The sequence below is a fragment of the Grampus griseus genome, assembly GCF_964374135.1.
Source record: "Grampus griseus genome assembly, chromosome: 2".
Lineage (NCBI taxonomy): Eukaryota > Metazoa > Chordata > Mammalia > Artiodactyla > Delphinidae > Grampus > Grampus griseus.
Window position 1 is genome coordinate 67,256,053 of NC_139018.1, and position 15,745 is coordinate 67,271,797.

The window sequence follows — 15,745 nt, forward strand, 5'->3', positions numbered from 1 at the left end:
AAGAAGTTTCAAAGGTTGATGCTGAAAAGAGGAAATGACTCAGTCACAGTTTAGGAAGGGAATTCCAGTTAGGTGAGTTGTATGTGAGCCTGGGAAAGCTCATTACCTACAGAGAACAAGATTCTAGGAGCTCCCTGCAGACTGTCCTTGGAGTCATGTACACAAAGCACAACATCAATACTGTAAAAAATAATCTCCCGATAGAGGAGAAAATTTTGGTGTCTTTTACTATTAGTGCTCATGACAGTTCTGGTCATTGAACCTCAAGAGATAATTGGTACAATGGTAGCAAAAACTGGTAAAAAAAAAAAAAAGACTGAGGTGAAGGAAAAATATTCATATTAGTCTAGTATGAATTTAAGTTATTCATCAAACATTTATTGGGGATTTCACTGTCCCAGGCACTGGGGGTACAGTTTTCAACAAGAGGGGCATAGGTCCTGCCCTTCTAGGAGGCTACAATCCTGCAGATAAATGACTATGATCTGGGAAGAATATGGTTTAGGATTGCACTGTTGACATTTATAAAACCATGGACAAAGTGAATCCAGACATGTTCAACTGGAATTCTTCAAATAGGGAGTGTAAGAGACAGATCTGGATAAGACTTTGAGGAAGTAAGGGTGCTTGGTGCTAAGTAATTTGCCTAAAACTAGACTGGAAAGTCTGTGAAGGCAGAGATTATATCTGTTTGATTCACAGTGGTTCACCAGCGACTAACAGAGCATCTGAAAAATAGTAGCCAATCCAGAAATTAAAAAAAAAAAAAGTAAATAAGTGAAGCAAATATTTGCAGTACCTGTTATGTGACTGTCTTGCTTTCATAGTGTTTAGTATGAGTGTCACCGAGGAGTACATATATAGACAATTTAAATACAATGTAATAAGTATTAGGAGTTAAGCATGGGATACTATTAGGATACTATACTAAATAATTCACGGATCTGGAAAGCTTCTTGGAGGAAGAAATACTTGAGATGAGTTTTGAAGGAAGAAGGGAAGCAAAGCCAGTTGGATACAGCATGTATTAAATTCTTGTGGAATGAAACAGCATTACACATTTGAGGAACCCAAAATGGTGCTGCAGATTAGCTGGAGAGAATGGGATACCATGATGGTGTGATGGTAAATTAGGCAATAAGGACTTTTATATACTATGCTAAAATTTGGGCTTTATTGTAAGTCTGGTGATCATTAATATATTTTAAGCAGGGAATGATAGGATCAGATCTGACTTTTGAAGATCACTCAGGCATCAGTGGTAGTGGAAGGTGGGGGAACAGTAAAGGTGGGAAGGTTTAAATTAAGACATGTATGAAGATATGGAATAGATATAAAAGATATTACTGAGAAAGGGATTGGATGAGGGGACCAAGTGAAGGAAAGGTACTAGAATGACTGCAAGGCCTCAGGTTTGAATGTGGTGCCACTTAATATGATAGGTAATAGAAGAGCAGAGTTCGGGTTTTTTTGAAGGTGAGTGGGGAGGAAAAAGGATTATAAATCCAGTCTTTACTTGAACTTGACGTACCAGCAGGAAATATTAGTGGGTATGCTCCTCTTCTTTTGATGCCAACGTAAGGGAGATCAGTCACACCCTCTCACAAATTTTTCTTGATGTATATGGGTCTTGAGGCAGTACAGAATTTTTGAACTTTTTACGTGCTCTGAGGCCCCTCGCAAATGAACAAGATTGAATGAGCTGGTTGTATGTTGGTTGCTATGAAATGGAGAAATAGTTCTTAATAATTCTGCGACCTCAGACATCATTTCATATGTAAATAAAACATGGCAGCATGGGTAACAAGTCCAATTCTCTCTCCGTTAAACTATAATAACAGTAAAGCAGACATGATAAAATAAGATGTACTACTTTATCTCTTGGAAATTACACCGAGTGGTCGTGTATATTCCATAGTGAAAATTTTATTGGTAGTAGAGAAGCGAAAAATTTGAATGCAATAAATGTTATATGCGATTTTCCTGCATAGCTGTAATTAATGAATCTTTTTTCCTTATTGTTGTTAATATCATTTTTGTCCTATTTTTTGACCAAATGGTTATTAGCTACATTAACTTTTAGAAACTTACTAGTTCATTAAGGATGTTTCCGTGCAACCTAAGCACATAAACACACACACTACGGTACTTAAAAGATTAACCTTGTCTTTTATGTGTATATTACATTCACTAAAACAACCCAGGAAAACATTTTTAGCCGTTCATGTAGGGTTTTAAATTGTCTTCACAATGCTCTTATTTTCTATTTCCATCAAAAGATTCTGCTATGAATGACAATATTTGTGAGCTCATTCACTTCTAAAATATCAAATTGTTAGTTTAACCAGTCCCCTCCAGTTTTCTTTCTCCCTCTGCCCACTATCAAGATCTAAAGATTTTCACCTTCTCTTCTCCCCCCCAAAAATGAAAACAATCGCTACTGCTCCCCTGTCAAACTCCCCAAACACAACCCACCCCAGAATAGGAAAGACGGGAGGCAAAGCTGTACAAGTTGCAACGCGCGACAGGGAGCACAGAATTGGGAGCAAAGCCCAGAGACAGAGAATCAGTCTCCACGTCCGGGACGATCTGGGCTCTTTGCCAAAAGAGAACGTCCCCAAAGCCCCGGGAACTGCCTGGTGCTAGGAAACCAGAGAGAGAGAGAGAGTGACAGGCAGAGAAAGAGGCCCGACCCTCTGGGACTGCCTGAAAACACGCAAGGAATGCAAAAGAAACGTCAGGAATCCGGGACCGGCTGCGGCCGGCCAGAGCGACCAACCAGGTTAAAACCCAGCTCCAAAGGCAGGCGCGCCGCTGAGACCTTTGGGTAGGGAACGGCGCTGGGGACTGACTGAGAGAGGGATACGGATTCCTGGGAAGGCAGAGACCAACTCTCTTCCAAAGATTGGATTCGATGGCCCACCTTCCGGACTCCACCGCCAGAATCCCGCAGCGAGCCTGTGGGGCGGGCCTAGGGGCGGGGCCGAATCTCCTTCCCCGCCTCTAACGGCAAGCCGACTGCGTCCTCAGTACGCCTGCGTAGGGTGAGGCCGGACTCTATTTGGCTAGTAGGCGAGCGGCGGCAGTGGCGTTCTCTACCCGGCATGCTGCGCGGGAGCGGCGGCCCTACGTCTCTCTCCTTCCCAACCCTGCCCCCCTTCCCCCTCCCGCCGCGGCCCCCCCTTCCCCTAAAGTGAGTGAGTGAAACTGGCAGATGGAGGAGGGACTGTAATGGCGGCGGCCGGCAGCTCCCTGCTCTGACCTACGGCAGGCATTCAGCAACAACCCCCTCCCCGCCCCTCTCCCAGCCGGCCTCCGCCCCGCCGCCAGCGCGGGGCCACCCTCCCCGGCCCTCCCCCCAGCGGTCGGCGTCTCGCCCTGCGCCCCGGCCGGGGCCCCACACACAATGGACGAGCTCGCCGGAGGTGGTGGTGGCGGCCCCGGGATGGCGGCCCCTGCACGGCAGCAGCAGGGACCTGGGGGGAACATGAGCCTTTCGCCCGGGGGGAATGGAGCGGCGGGCGGTGGGGGTGCTCCGGCCGCCGAGGGAGCGGGTCCCGCGGCAGGCCCAGAGCTGTCCCGGCCGCAGCAGTACACTATCCCAGGGATCCTGCACTACATCCAGCACGAGTGGGCTCGGTTCGAGATGGAGCGGGCGCACTGGGAGGTGGAGCGGGCCGAACTGCAGGTACCTCGCTGGGGTCGGTGTGCGGGACGGCTGCGGCGGCGGGGTTCCCGACCGGGGGGTGGGGGGGGTGGGGCCGGGACTCCCCTCAGTTGGAGCTCGAGGCCTTGGGAGGCCGAGAGAAACCTACCTGTGCGGCTCGAGGGGGCGATGGTCCTGGCGACGGCTCTTCCTCTAGCCCCCCTCCCCCCTTCCCGCAGAAGCTTGTTACCCAGCTCTCACTAGCTGCGCGGTGCGGGCTTCCTTCGGGCAGCCATTTTGGCTTTTAGTATGGCGTCTGCGGGGGCTCCTCCGGAGGCGGCCTGCGCGGGTCTCCGGGGCTTGGGGCCGAGTTCCTCTCTGTGGGAGAGAGTCCGGCGAGGGGCTGTTGGGCACTGAGTTTGCTCTTGTTTGTGCCTCTTGAGATGGAGAACCGGCGGAGAGGGATTGGGACGGGCATTTTACCACCTTTATCCGGATCACCCCCCTTTTCCGATTTGGCATGTCTGCCCCCCTCCCCCGGAGTTGATAACCCTTACTCCTTGACAACCACGCTTCTTTCCAGGGCTGCTACCGAGCACAATGGCTTGCGGCTGACCTGTGAAGTTTTCATTTCCTACCGCCAACTTTAAGTACCTTCTTACCTGGGATGCTGCCTTATTCACTTAGATTCCTTTGAGTTCTTAGTGATTGACTCATCAACGCTTCTCTGTACTGAATTTTTCTTTTTAGAATACCCTTCGCCGTTCTCCATCCCCTTCTTTACACATAAAAAGCCAAACCAGAATATCTGTGCCGTCTTTATGAAGATTTAATATTAACTTGGAGTAAAGCGTACTTGTCTCACGTTACCAACTCACGCAGGGGAAGCAAAGTTAAATATCCTCAGGATCCTTCATAATTGAGCCGGACTCAGTCTTAAGGTGAAACTTTGATAGGTTGGTTTACCTAACTTTTGGAAGATTGTTGGTGTTTTAAGGACTTATGTCTTGTATTTCAGAAGGACTACATCTTTTTAAAAGTATTGTTCAACTCTTTTGGGTGTTTGTGTTTATTTTAAAATCACTTTCTAAGGCAAATTTTGGCTTAGAAGAAAAAAGACATGCATCTAAATAGTGTTGCACCTGTTCTTCAGACTGGTATATATTTAGAATGTAAGTAGTATTGTTCGCTGACATACATGTCATATATGCCTGGGGTGAATGGTTAGGGAAATGCAGTGTTGAAAGAAGGAAGATTGGATTAGCTTAAAAAGGGTGTCCTCAAACAAATATGTATATCGTCAGTTTGATTTTGAACCAGTCGACTTTTATTTGTCTTTACAAAGTTGGGAAAGTTAAACTTTTGAAAAGTAAGAAACATACATTTTGACACTTTACCAAGTCTTGAGAAAGTTAATTATAAATTAACACCTGTTAGTCAATTCAGTGTTTTAGTGCTTTGATATACTATTGGGCTCTTAAAAATACAACATTTAAAAAGCTAAAGTCAAAATTGTTTTTTTGTGTGTGTAGTCTGCTTTAAAATATCTGGGATGTATAGAGTTCTATTGATGTACAACTTTTACTACACCATGTGCAAACTTAATATTCGGTGTGAGGCATTTATTTTTAAAAATTGCATTTATTAATGCATTGAGGCTTGGGCTCACTAAATAATATTTCACCAGTCCCTGATACAGTGTTTATAACCTTTGTACTGTTATAGAAAAGCTTGAATTTAAACACTTTTCAAGTTAGCAATTGCATTAGTCATTCATAAGTTTCACTGGTGTAAGTAGCTGAAAAATGTCTTGTGTCTAAATTAGTAAAAAATCTATACAACAGTGAGGTCTATCTATATTGTCTACCCTAGCCCTTGCTTTCCCTTCTAATTCTCTTCTTGACCGAAGTCTTTTAAGGAAGATTCATTTTGCTTGCTTGCTTTCAGTTTATCTACAGTTGGCATATTAGTTCTGATATAGCCATTCTAAACTTTTTTTGTTTGCTTTTTTTTTGAAGAAGTTCTGCAGTGTTTCTAGACTCTTAATTTTTTTCCAGGAATTTTTATTATTTCACACTGATTCTTTTGGAATAAAATGTTCATGATTGTGTATTTTTGCTCTGTATATTTCTCTAAAATGTTTTATTGGGCTACTTAGTTATTAGGATTTCAGGTTTGCTTCTGGAATGCTGAATTTGCTTTACACGTCTTCAGTCTTTAGTAAGAATGCTTGTGAGATGCACATTTTAAAATGTATGTGTTGAATAAAAAATTTATTGGGAAAGTTTAAGTGAAGCGTGAATGGATTTAAATTGTAAACTTAAACTTAATTTTAAGAAAGATAACAGAAATAAGAAAAGTTATATATCGTTATGGTATACATCCTTGGGTACACTGTTCATCTATACATTATTTAAAGTATTCAGTATTAAAACTATTCAATAATGAATACAACGAGGCTAAGGTATACCTCATTTTGATATAAAATTTCAGTGTGGAATTAAATTTCCTGGCTTTGGAAAGGATTTTAAACTGGAAGTTTGCATTATGGTTCTCTTCCCTGTAAAAGGAATTTTGGGTAAAGGTCTTTCTTAGAAGATTGGAACTAAACCAAAGGATGTCTTAACTCTCTTTCATCTTTGTGATGGTTCCTTACCTGGGATTTAGGTAAAGCTTTGTTAATAAGGCTCTAGGACAGTGATTTCTAGAAGAGAGTGCTAGTGGTAATCACTTGTAAAACTATAAAAAGTATGCAGGCCTTTGTCTCATCCTCCAGATATTTGGATTGATTTGGTCTAGGACTTGGGAAAAAATGGACTGGACTGCTTGTGAGATTTTGGCAGTCACATTAAATAGAAATTATAACTGCCATTTCATCAGCACTACAACCTTATGAGGTAGGTATCATTTCTATTTTACAGATGAGGAAACACAAACAGTTTAAATAACTTTGCCAGCTATAAAGTATTGCAGCTGAGATTTGAACCCAGGTTTATCTGAATCCAAAGGCTTTGTTTGGTCTTATTACCACTCTTGAAACCATTGTGTTGTATTGTTTTTTTGGTATTTTTTGTAGAAATGGAATCTGACTTGTAATTCATTATGTAGCATACACCACTTCAGTACATTTCAAAAAAGTTTTATTGAGCCCCCATGGCATGCCAGGTCTAGTTTATATATATTGCAAATATGTCCTTATATTTTTTTCTGTAGTTAGTGTGTAATAAATGCACTTATGGCATATACAAAATGCTTGTGTGCCAACTATAAAAATATGGCATAGGTAATACATAGAAAATGTAGTCCTGGAGTTAGTATTCTAAAACTACTAATTCTCCAGCAACTGTAAACTTTTTTTTTTTTTTTTTTTGCGGTACGCGGGCCTCTCCCTGCTGTGGCCTCTCCTGTTGCAGAGCACAGGCTCTGGACAAGCAGGCTCAGTGGCCATGGCTCACGGGCCTAGCCACTCTGCGGCATGTGGGATCTTCCCTGACCGGGGCACGAACCCGTGTCCCCTGCATTGGCAGGTGGACTCTCAACCACTGCGCCACCAGGAAAGCCCAAGTGTAAACTTTTAATTAGTGTTTGTGTTTGCATACTCTGGCATACAGATTTGTCATAACGTGACAGATATTGCCATCTAAAGATCTTAAGTTAATAGGAGATGTTTCTCTCAGACATAACTTGATTTCTTCATTTTTAAAGGGGGGAGGTAATTGTTTCCCTTTTAATCTGTTATTGCCAGGGTTTTCTTAGGGTAGTCTAGAATAATGATTTGCAAATCCGTGTTCCTTTTCTATTACAAGATTTTTATAAATCTACTATGAAATTATAAAAAATAAGAACAGTATAGAGATTTTTCATAAAGGTGTTCCTTTTATTCCGAGAGTTTTAGCCTTCATAAAGACTTGCTGTTATGCAGTTTTCCTTTTTCAAATGGTGGTGGCAGTAGAGTAAAAAAATTTTTATTTGATAGAATTGAGTCCACAATCTTATGTCATATTCTCCCTGTTTCTTTTTTGAAGTCCTTGGAAACAGAAAGTCTAGGGACCCCTAATCTAGATTTCTTTTCTCCATTTACCCCTTGATCCTGCTGTATAGTCTTTTTTTGCTCTCTCTCCTTATACCTATCTAAACACTTTGTAGAACACTTCTTTCTGTTGGTGATTGACCTTCAAATTGCCAAATCTTGAGGCCTTCTTACAGATTATATGCACTTAACCAACACTTTTTCCTTTTGAGAGTTTCTTCCTCAAAATCCTTTTTTTTGGCCTATATTCTGTAATTTCTTATTTTCCCTTTGGTCCACTTATCACTTTTCATATATTTCCTCTCCTTTGGTCTCAGTTATCGTTACTTGGGGTTCTGGTTCTTTTTGTTTTCACTGTAAATTTCGAAATATACTGTGTTTTTTGTTTTTGTTTTTTGCTGTTATTCCGATGCTTCAGTATTTAGTCCTTTAATCCTAAAAAAACCCAATGAGGTGAGCACAATTGGTTTCTTTGGTTGGTGGTGGGTTTTTTTTGTTTGTTTGTTTTGTTTTCTGACACTAGAGTATTGGGGCCCAGAGGTTAAGTAATCTGCCTAAGATCTAAGATCCTATAACTAGGAGTAGCAGAGCTGGGATTTAAACCTAGGCAGACTGACTCTAGAGACCATGTTCTTAGTCACTACTGTATTTTTGACTTTCAGATGTCTCAGACGTATTTCTAACTTCCTGTTTAAATTTTCTACTTCGAATTCAATATATCCATTATTCAGTTCATCTCAAATGCCTGCCTCTTTCCCCCACAAAAGGCACTTAACTTGTTTATTCTCCTTTATTCCCTGTTATTGTTTTTTTTTAAATAAATTTATTTTATTTATTTATTTTTGGCTGTGTTGGGTCTTCGTTGCTGCGTGCAGGCTTTCTCTAGTTGAGGCGAGCAGGGGCTACTCTTTGATGCAGTGCGCAGCCTTCTCACTGCAGTGGCTTCTCTTGTGGTGGAGCACAGGCTCAGGTGTGCAGGCTTCAGTAGTTGTGGCACGCGGGCTCAGCAGTTGTGGTTTGTGGGCTCTAGAGCACAGGTTCAGTAGTTGTGGCCCACAGGCTTAGCTGCTCCGCAGCACGTGGGATCTTCCCAGACCAGGGCTTTAACCCATGTCCCCTACGTTGGCAGGTGGATTCTTAACCACTGTGCTACCAGCGAAGTCCCCCTGTTATTGTTAATGTTTATCATCATCCTTCCCATTGGCAGATGCTAAAGAGATCAATGGGTCCTTCTAAAAATGTTGAGTCTTTGGGTCTTATTGATTCTAGTATGATTTTTCAGTGAATATATTTCAGTGTTATTTTGTGCTACATACTGGGTATATAATGATATGTGAAGCAAGGACCTTACTGTTGGTGCAGTACTTGAGAAATAATAAAATGTGATAAATCAGAAATTAACAGGATGCTGAGAAAATAAATGGTGGTGGAAAACCTGTGTAGATAGTGAGCTTTCAGGTAAATAGCTAAGCAATTATTGAGCAGTTCCTATATGCCAAGAATTATTTTAAGTTGTTAATACATATCTTAACGCATTTAATTTTTGTGAAACCCTTAGGAGGATAAGTATACTTTGAGATCTGAAGTGTGACTACCTAACCATAGGTTTTTCAGTGGAAAGGAACAGCATTAAAATAAGTTCTAAAGCAGGAAAGAACTTTGTTGGAAGTGTGAGCTGGACTTTAGTGATTCAGTGGGCTATCTAATATAGATAGCCTCAGTATCCTAAAATATATTTTAATTCCGTGATTATTAATTTTTTGGAAATATAGTCTTCTTTGCATAAAAACTTTGGAGCCTTTTCTAGTTAAAAAACAATTTTTTGGCTTCGAATATACTTGAAGCCTAACCACTGACCTAAGGAAGTAACACTGATTTAATCTGTGCTTTAAATTTCTTTACTACAACTGTTTTAGTTCAACGTGTTCCTCCTGCCTGATTTCTCTGGAGGAATCTTAACGGTTTCCCTCCATACATGCTCCTCTCTTAAGAGTTTATCCTTCATATTGTAAAGGATGTATTATATGATTGTATTACATATACCCTTTAATTTTTATTATGGAGAGTTTTTAACATATTAAAGAATAATATAGCGATCTGTGACCTCCCATAAACTTGTCACTCATCACTCAGTAACAACTCATGACCAATCTTATTTTACTTATACTTCTGTCCACTCCTTCCCTGTCCCAAATTATTTTGAAGCTAATCCCAGAAACATACAATTTCATCCATGAATATTTCAGTATATATCTAAAAGATAAGGACTTTCAAAAGACAACAGTTGTAGTTGCATACCAAATTAAGAAAATGAATAATTCCTTAATTTATTGATATTATCAAATATACGCTGTTTGAATTTCCAGTTTTCTCAGTTATCTTTGAAGAGTTTGTTTGAATCAGGATCTAAATAACACATTGCTTTTGGAACCCCCTCCATCTTTCTTTCCTTTTCTTTGCCATTTTTTGTTGAAGAAATCAGATCTTTGGTCCTATAAAGGTTCCCAGAGTCTGTGTTTTGCTCAGTGCATCTCTGATACAGTTTATCAGATACAGTTTATCTGTTGTCCTGTTTGCTTTCCCTGTAACTTGGTTAGTCGGATACAGGGTCTTGCTACATATTGGTTTATTTTCTTTTTTGGGGTGGTAGTGGGGGACGAGACTACTTCACAGGTGGTGATGAGGTCTTCCATCAGAAGGCACAAAACAGTTCGTTGTCTTTCCTGATGTTAGCAGCTGTTGATGTTAGTGTTTAGGAACATTCATCCATTAGGGCCACCCTTAGTTTTTAAAAAACTTCAGAAATTGAGATATAATTCACGTAACATAAAATTCACCCCTGTAAAGTGTACAGTCATCCCTCAGTATCTGTGGAGTGATTGGTTCCAGGACTCCCCCACCCCGCTCTCCCCTCTATCCCTGGATCTGAAGTCCCTAATATAAAATGGTTTAGTATTTGCGTATAAACCATGCACTTTATTCCGTACACTTTAAATCTTCTCTAGATTACTTATAATACCTAATACAAAGTAAATAGTTGTAAATACAATGTAAATAGTTGCCTGCAGTTGCAAATTTAAGTTTTGGTTTTTGGAACTTCCTGGAATTTTTTTTTCCTGACTGTATTTGATGCACAGTTGGTTAAATCTATGGATGCAGAACCTTGTGGATACAGAAGGTTGACTGTACATTTCTCTGGTTTTTAGTATATTACTGTGTTGTATCGTCATCATCGCTGTCTAATTTGGAAACATTTTCATCACCTACAAATGAACCCAGTTTAACCTCTTAGTAGTTAGTCCCAATTCCCCCTTTTCCTTGGCAATCACTAATTTCTGTCTCTATGATAGAAAGAATAGTCTTTCTATCATAGAATATCAAGAATATTCTGAACATTTCATATAAACGGAATCATACAATATGTGGCTTTTTGTGAATGGCTTTTTTCACTTAAGGTGATGTTTTCAAGGTCCATCCATGTGTAGCATGTAACGGTACTTTATTCCTTACTATGGCCGAATAATATTCTGTTGTATGGATATACTACATTTTGTCCATCAGTTGGTGGATATTTGGGTGTTTCTACTTTTTGGCTATTATGAAAAATGCTGTTATTAACATTTCTGCACAAGTTTTTGTGTGAACATATGTTTTCAATTATCCTAGGTATATACGTAGGAATGGAATTGCCAGGTCATGTTCAACTTTTTCAGGAACCTGCTGAAGTGTTTTCCAAAGTGACTACACCATTTTACTTTCCCACCAGCAATACAGGAGGGTTCCAGGGCCACCGTTACTTTTTTGTCAACTTTGAAATATATTACTAAAAATTTTTTTTTACAAAATACCTTTCCTTTGATTTTTTTTTCCAAGTTGTGTTTTCTCTGTCATAGACTTTATTTTTTAGAGCAGGTTTAGGTTTATAGCAAAATTTAGCTGAAAGTACAGACAGTTCCCACATAACTCCTCCCCCATCAAAACCTCCCCCAACATCAATAGCTCCACTACTGTGGTACATTTGTTACAATTAATGAACCAACACTGACCCATTATTATCAACCAAAGTCCGTGGTTTACATTAGGGTTCACTCTCTGTGTTGTATATTCTTTGGGATTTGACAAATATATAATGACATGCATCCACCTTTATAGTAAATAATGCTTTCACGGCCCTAAATATCCCGTATGCTCCACCTGTTCCTTCCTCCCTCACCCAAACCCATGGCAGCTACTGCTCTTTTTTTTGTTGCTTTGCTTTTTTGTTTTGTTTTTGCTTTTTTGTTTGTTTTTGGCTGCGCTGCATGGCATGTGGGATCCCAGTTCCCCAACCAGGGATTGAACCCGCGCCCCCTGCAGTGGAAGCACGGAACCTCAGCCACTGGACCACCAGGGAAGTCCCAACTAGTGCTCTTTTTACTGTCTTCCATAGTTCTGCTTTTTCCAAAATGTCACGTAATTGGAATCATACCGTGCATAGCTTTTTCAGACGGCTTCTTTGACTTGGTAGTGTTCATTTAAGGTTCCTCCTTAAATGTCTTTTTGTGGCTTGATTGATCTTTTTAGTGCTGAATAATATTCCATTGTACATATGTACCACAGTTTATTTGTCCGCTCACCTGTTGAAGGACATCTTCAGTGCTTCCAAGTTTTGGCAATTATGAGTAAATGTCGATGTGCAGGTTTTTGTGTGGATGTATGTTTTCAAGTAATTTAGGAGTTTGAATACTGGATTGTATGATGAGAGTATGTTTAATTTTTTTAAAAAACTGCCGAACAGTTTTCCAGAGTGGCTGTGTACCTTTTTTGCATTCCCACCAGTGGTGATTGACAGTTCTTGTTGCTCTATATTTTGTCAGCATTTGATGTCAGTGTTTTGGATTTTAGCCATTCTAATAGGTGTGTAGTGATATATCGTTTTAATTTGCTATTCCCTAATGACATAACAGTGTTGAGCACTTTATTTGCCATCTGTATGTCTTCTTTGGTGAGGTTCTGTTCAGAGCTTTTGCCCTTTTTAAAATTAAATTCTCTGTATCACCTCCCTCTTGACATTTACTTTGCTTTGGGATGGAATGGTGTTGGGTCTTGTTTCCAGTCATTTATGAGTAATTGTTGGGTAAATGGCAGTCATATTATTACTTAAAAAGTACTTTAATGACTTAAAGGAATGAGTAATTATAATATCAACTTGCCTTTAGCTGTCCTTCCAGTGAAGCTACCAAAGGCAATGATTAAATTTATTTTATCTGGAGATACTTGTAAAGTCTCTAACTGTAAGAGGGTGAGATCTGTGGTGGTTCCAAAACCTAGTAACCTGGGATCTTTAATAATACAGATTCCCACATTCTGTCCTTGGTCATTGTGATTCAGTAGTTTGAGGTAGGATCTGTGTTTTTAAAATGTATAGCTGGTGATTCTGATAATCAGCCAGGTTTGGGAACCTGAATGATCAAAGTCTCTTAACGATTTGGTGTCATCCAGCTCTCTATCCCCTTTCCCTTTAACATTGTCATTCCTTCTATTGATACGTTAAACTTGAGCAATATTATCACCCCTTCTCTGCACTCACAATGGCTTGCACTGTGTATGATTACATCGTTGCACTTTTTTATTTTCATTTTCTGCTTTCCAGTAAATTAAAGCTACTTGTTAACAGGAACTTGCTGGTTTTGAATATGCTGCGAATTTTTGTTGGATTCAGTTGAAACACCCTGTGGTGTTTGATTACATAGATGAAAGCATTATATGTCCATAGAAAGAACTATTAATAATAGTACCTGTTAACATTTAATGAGTGCTTTCTGTATGTTTGGAATCATTCTAATTTGTATACCATCCCTAAATCATAGATAACAAGTATTTCCATTTTAGAGAGAAGGAAACATGGGCAAGAGTTTAAATAACTTGTTCAACATAAAACAGTAAATAGGTAGTGAAGCCGCGTGCTGCCGAGTTGCTTTTGTCTGATACCTTATGCCATTTTAAGGTAATACTGGTACCTGGTGTTCATTGGGACCACCTCGGTGGTAAAGAATTGTAAACAAATGAATAGGGTCAGTGTCACAAGATTTAAAAGGCTATATATAAGTGAAGTAATTATAAATGTGTAGTGAAATTTTGGATCATGTTTAGATAGATTTTGTAAAAGAGTTTTAAAAATTCTAATTAAAACATTTTCAGACTCTTAATTTTATTTTTTGAATAGTTAATGCATGGTTCAGAATTAAATCTTGTACTTACCATGAGCCTGTCTACCCTTAGTGTCCTACATTAGTAACCACTTTTATTAGTAGTACCATATGTATCCCTCCAGTGTTTCTTTATGCAAATAGATGTAAGCAAATATGTATGTTGATTTTCTTTCCTTTCTGATACAACAGTTCGTAAACTATATACCTGTTTTTCACTTTGCTTTTTCATTTAACATTTTTTGGAGATTATTCTGAGTCTGTCAGTAGAGAACATTCTCACTTTTATAACAGCTGCATAGTAGTAGTATTCTACTTTGTATACACACCATAGTTGATTTAATTACTCCACTATTGCTGAATGGTTGTGTTAAAGTTTCAGAAAACATTTGTAACTGTGTTCTTAAATGTGTGAGCAACCAACCAGCCTTCTGCCAAAAATAAACTCTATTATATTGCTTTTTTGTTTTGTAGGATTATAATATTAGCAGTTAACAAAGCATTATACAAATTTGTAATTATTTTTATTTCATGGCTTGCACTCAAGTCTGAATTAGGGGTCACCAATGTTTTAGCTGTGAAAGCCATTAGTTAACCAGTTTCATTTAAGCTGTAAGTCTGTTACTGAAATCTTGAGGAACAAAGGAGTGAGAAAGACAAAACAAAGAAAAAGATGAAATAGAAAACAAGGGGAGTGGGGTGGATGGGAAGAGGAATAAAGGCAGTGATAGAGAAACAGTGGATGGGTGTGATCATATGCCACCAACAGTTGTCTCACATAATAAAACTATGTCAGAGTGGCCTAAACTAACATTTGTGTTTTTGCTTTTTCCCAGAGCTTTAAAAAGTGGACCAGGGACTTCCCCGGCAGTCCAGTGGTTAAGACTCCATGCTTCCAATGCAGGGGACGTGGGTTCATTCCCTGGTTGGGGAGCTAAGATCCCATATGCTGCCCGGAGTGGCCAAAAAAAAAAGTGGACCAGACTTCCATAAGCTTATATTTCATAAGTGAGGGTGGGGGTGGGGTCGAGACGCTAGAAAGTATATAATTATGAATCTTTATATTTTGCAGTACGCGGGCCTCTCACTGTTGTGGCCTCTCCCGTTGCGGAGCACAGGCTCCGGGCGCGCAGACTCAGCAGCCATGGCTCACGGGCCCAGCCGCTCCGCGGCATGTGGGATCCTCCTGGACCGGGGCACAAACCCGCGTCCCCTGCATCGGCAGGTGGACTCTCAATCACTGCGCCACCAGGGAAGCCCCATTTTCTTCTTAATATTTAATGTAACTTGTAATTTTAAAAATTGTCTACCCCCCCATGCACACTTTTAAGATTGATTGTAAGCTCTTTGAGAGAAGGGACCTGTCTTTTTGTAAAAATTAATGTATACCCAGTGTGACAGTAAAGGGTCTGGCACATAATAGGTGTTTGCTAAATATTTATTAAATGAGTGAAGTTGCTGAGGATGTTCAATTAAGCTGTTAGATATGAGAAACTGAATTGTAATTTTTGTAGTACCATACGGAAAAAAGCCCACAAGATAGAAATAACACCAGTAGTAAATGACTACTCTTCCCTTATCCCCTCATTTGATATTGGAATGAAACCAAACTTTCTGGTTTTTATTATAAGGTATTCAAAATACCTTAGTCCTGTCTCCCCCTTGTGGGAAATAGAGTATAAGAGAGATCACAACTGCAGTTAAAATGAATCTGTGCTTGGGATTAATGCATGGGGGTGGAGGTTACTTCTTCCCCTCAAATAGTAATGAATGATTTTTATGAAGAATATTTGATGACCAGGCAATGCTTATGATAAACTAAAAAGCAGAGTTGCATATTATGTGCTAAATCAGCTATGTTAAAAATTATATTGAACAACC

General features: G+C 39.7%; 2 protein-coding genes across 3 annotated transcripts in view; one reads left to right on the plus strand and one right to left on the minus strand.

The window, feature by feature from the left end:
• AP4S1 (adaptor related protein complex 4 subunit sigma 1) overlaps positions 1-4,173 on the minus strand; it is a 59,798-nt gene extending 55,625 nt beyond the window's left edge. The window contains exon 1 of one of the 2 annotated variants that reach the window (XM_082648473.1): positions 3,816-4,170. The gene's annotated coding sequence lies outside the window, so the exon portion shown is untranslated. Of the gene's footprint in view, positions 1-3,815 lie in introns of both variants that reach the window. The other variant, XM_082648472.1, reaches the window with a different exon arrangement.
• STRN3 (striatin 3) overlaps positions 3,305-15,745 on the plus strand; it is a 113,055-nt gene continuing 100,614 nt past the window's right edge. Inside the window, 1 exon segment of the mRNA XM_082648470.1 lies at positions 3,305-3,688. Coding sequence (XP_082504596.1) covers positions 3,407-3,688 — 282 coding nt within the window. The 5' untranslated portion in view covers positions 3,305-3,406.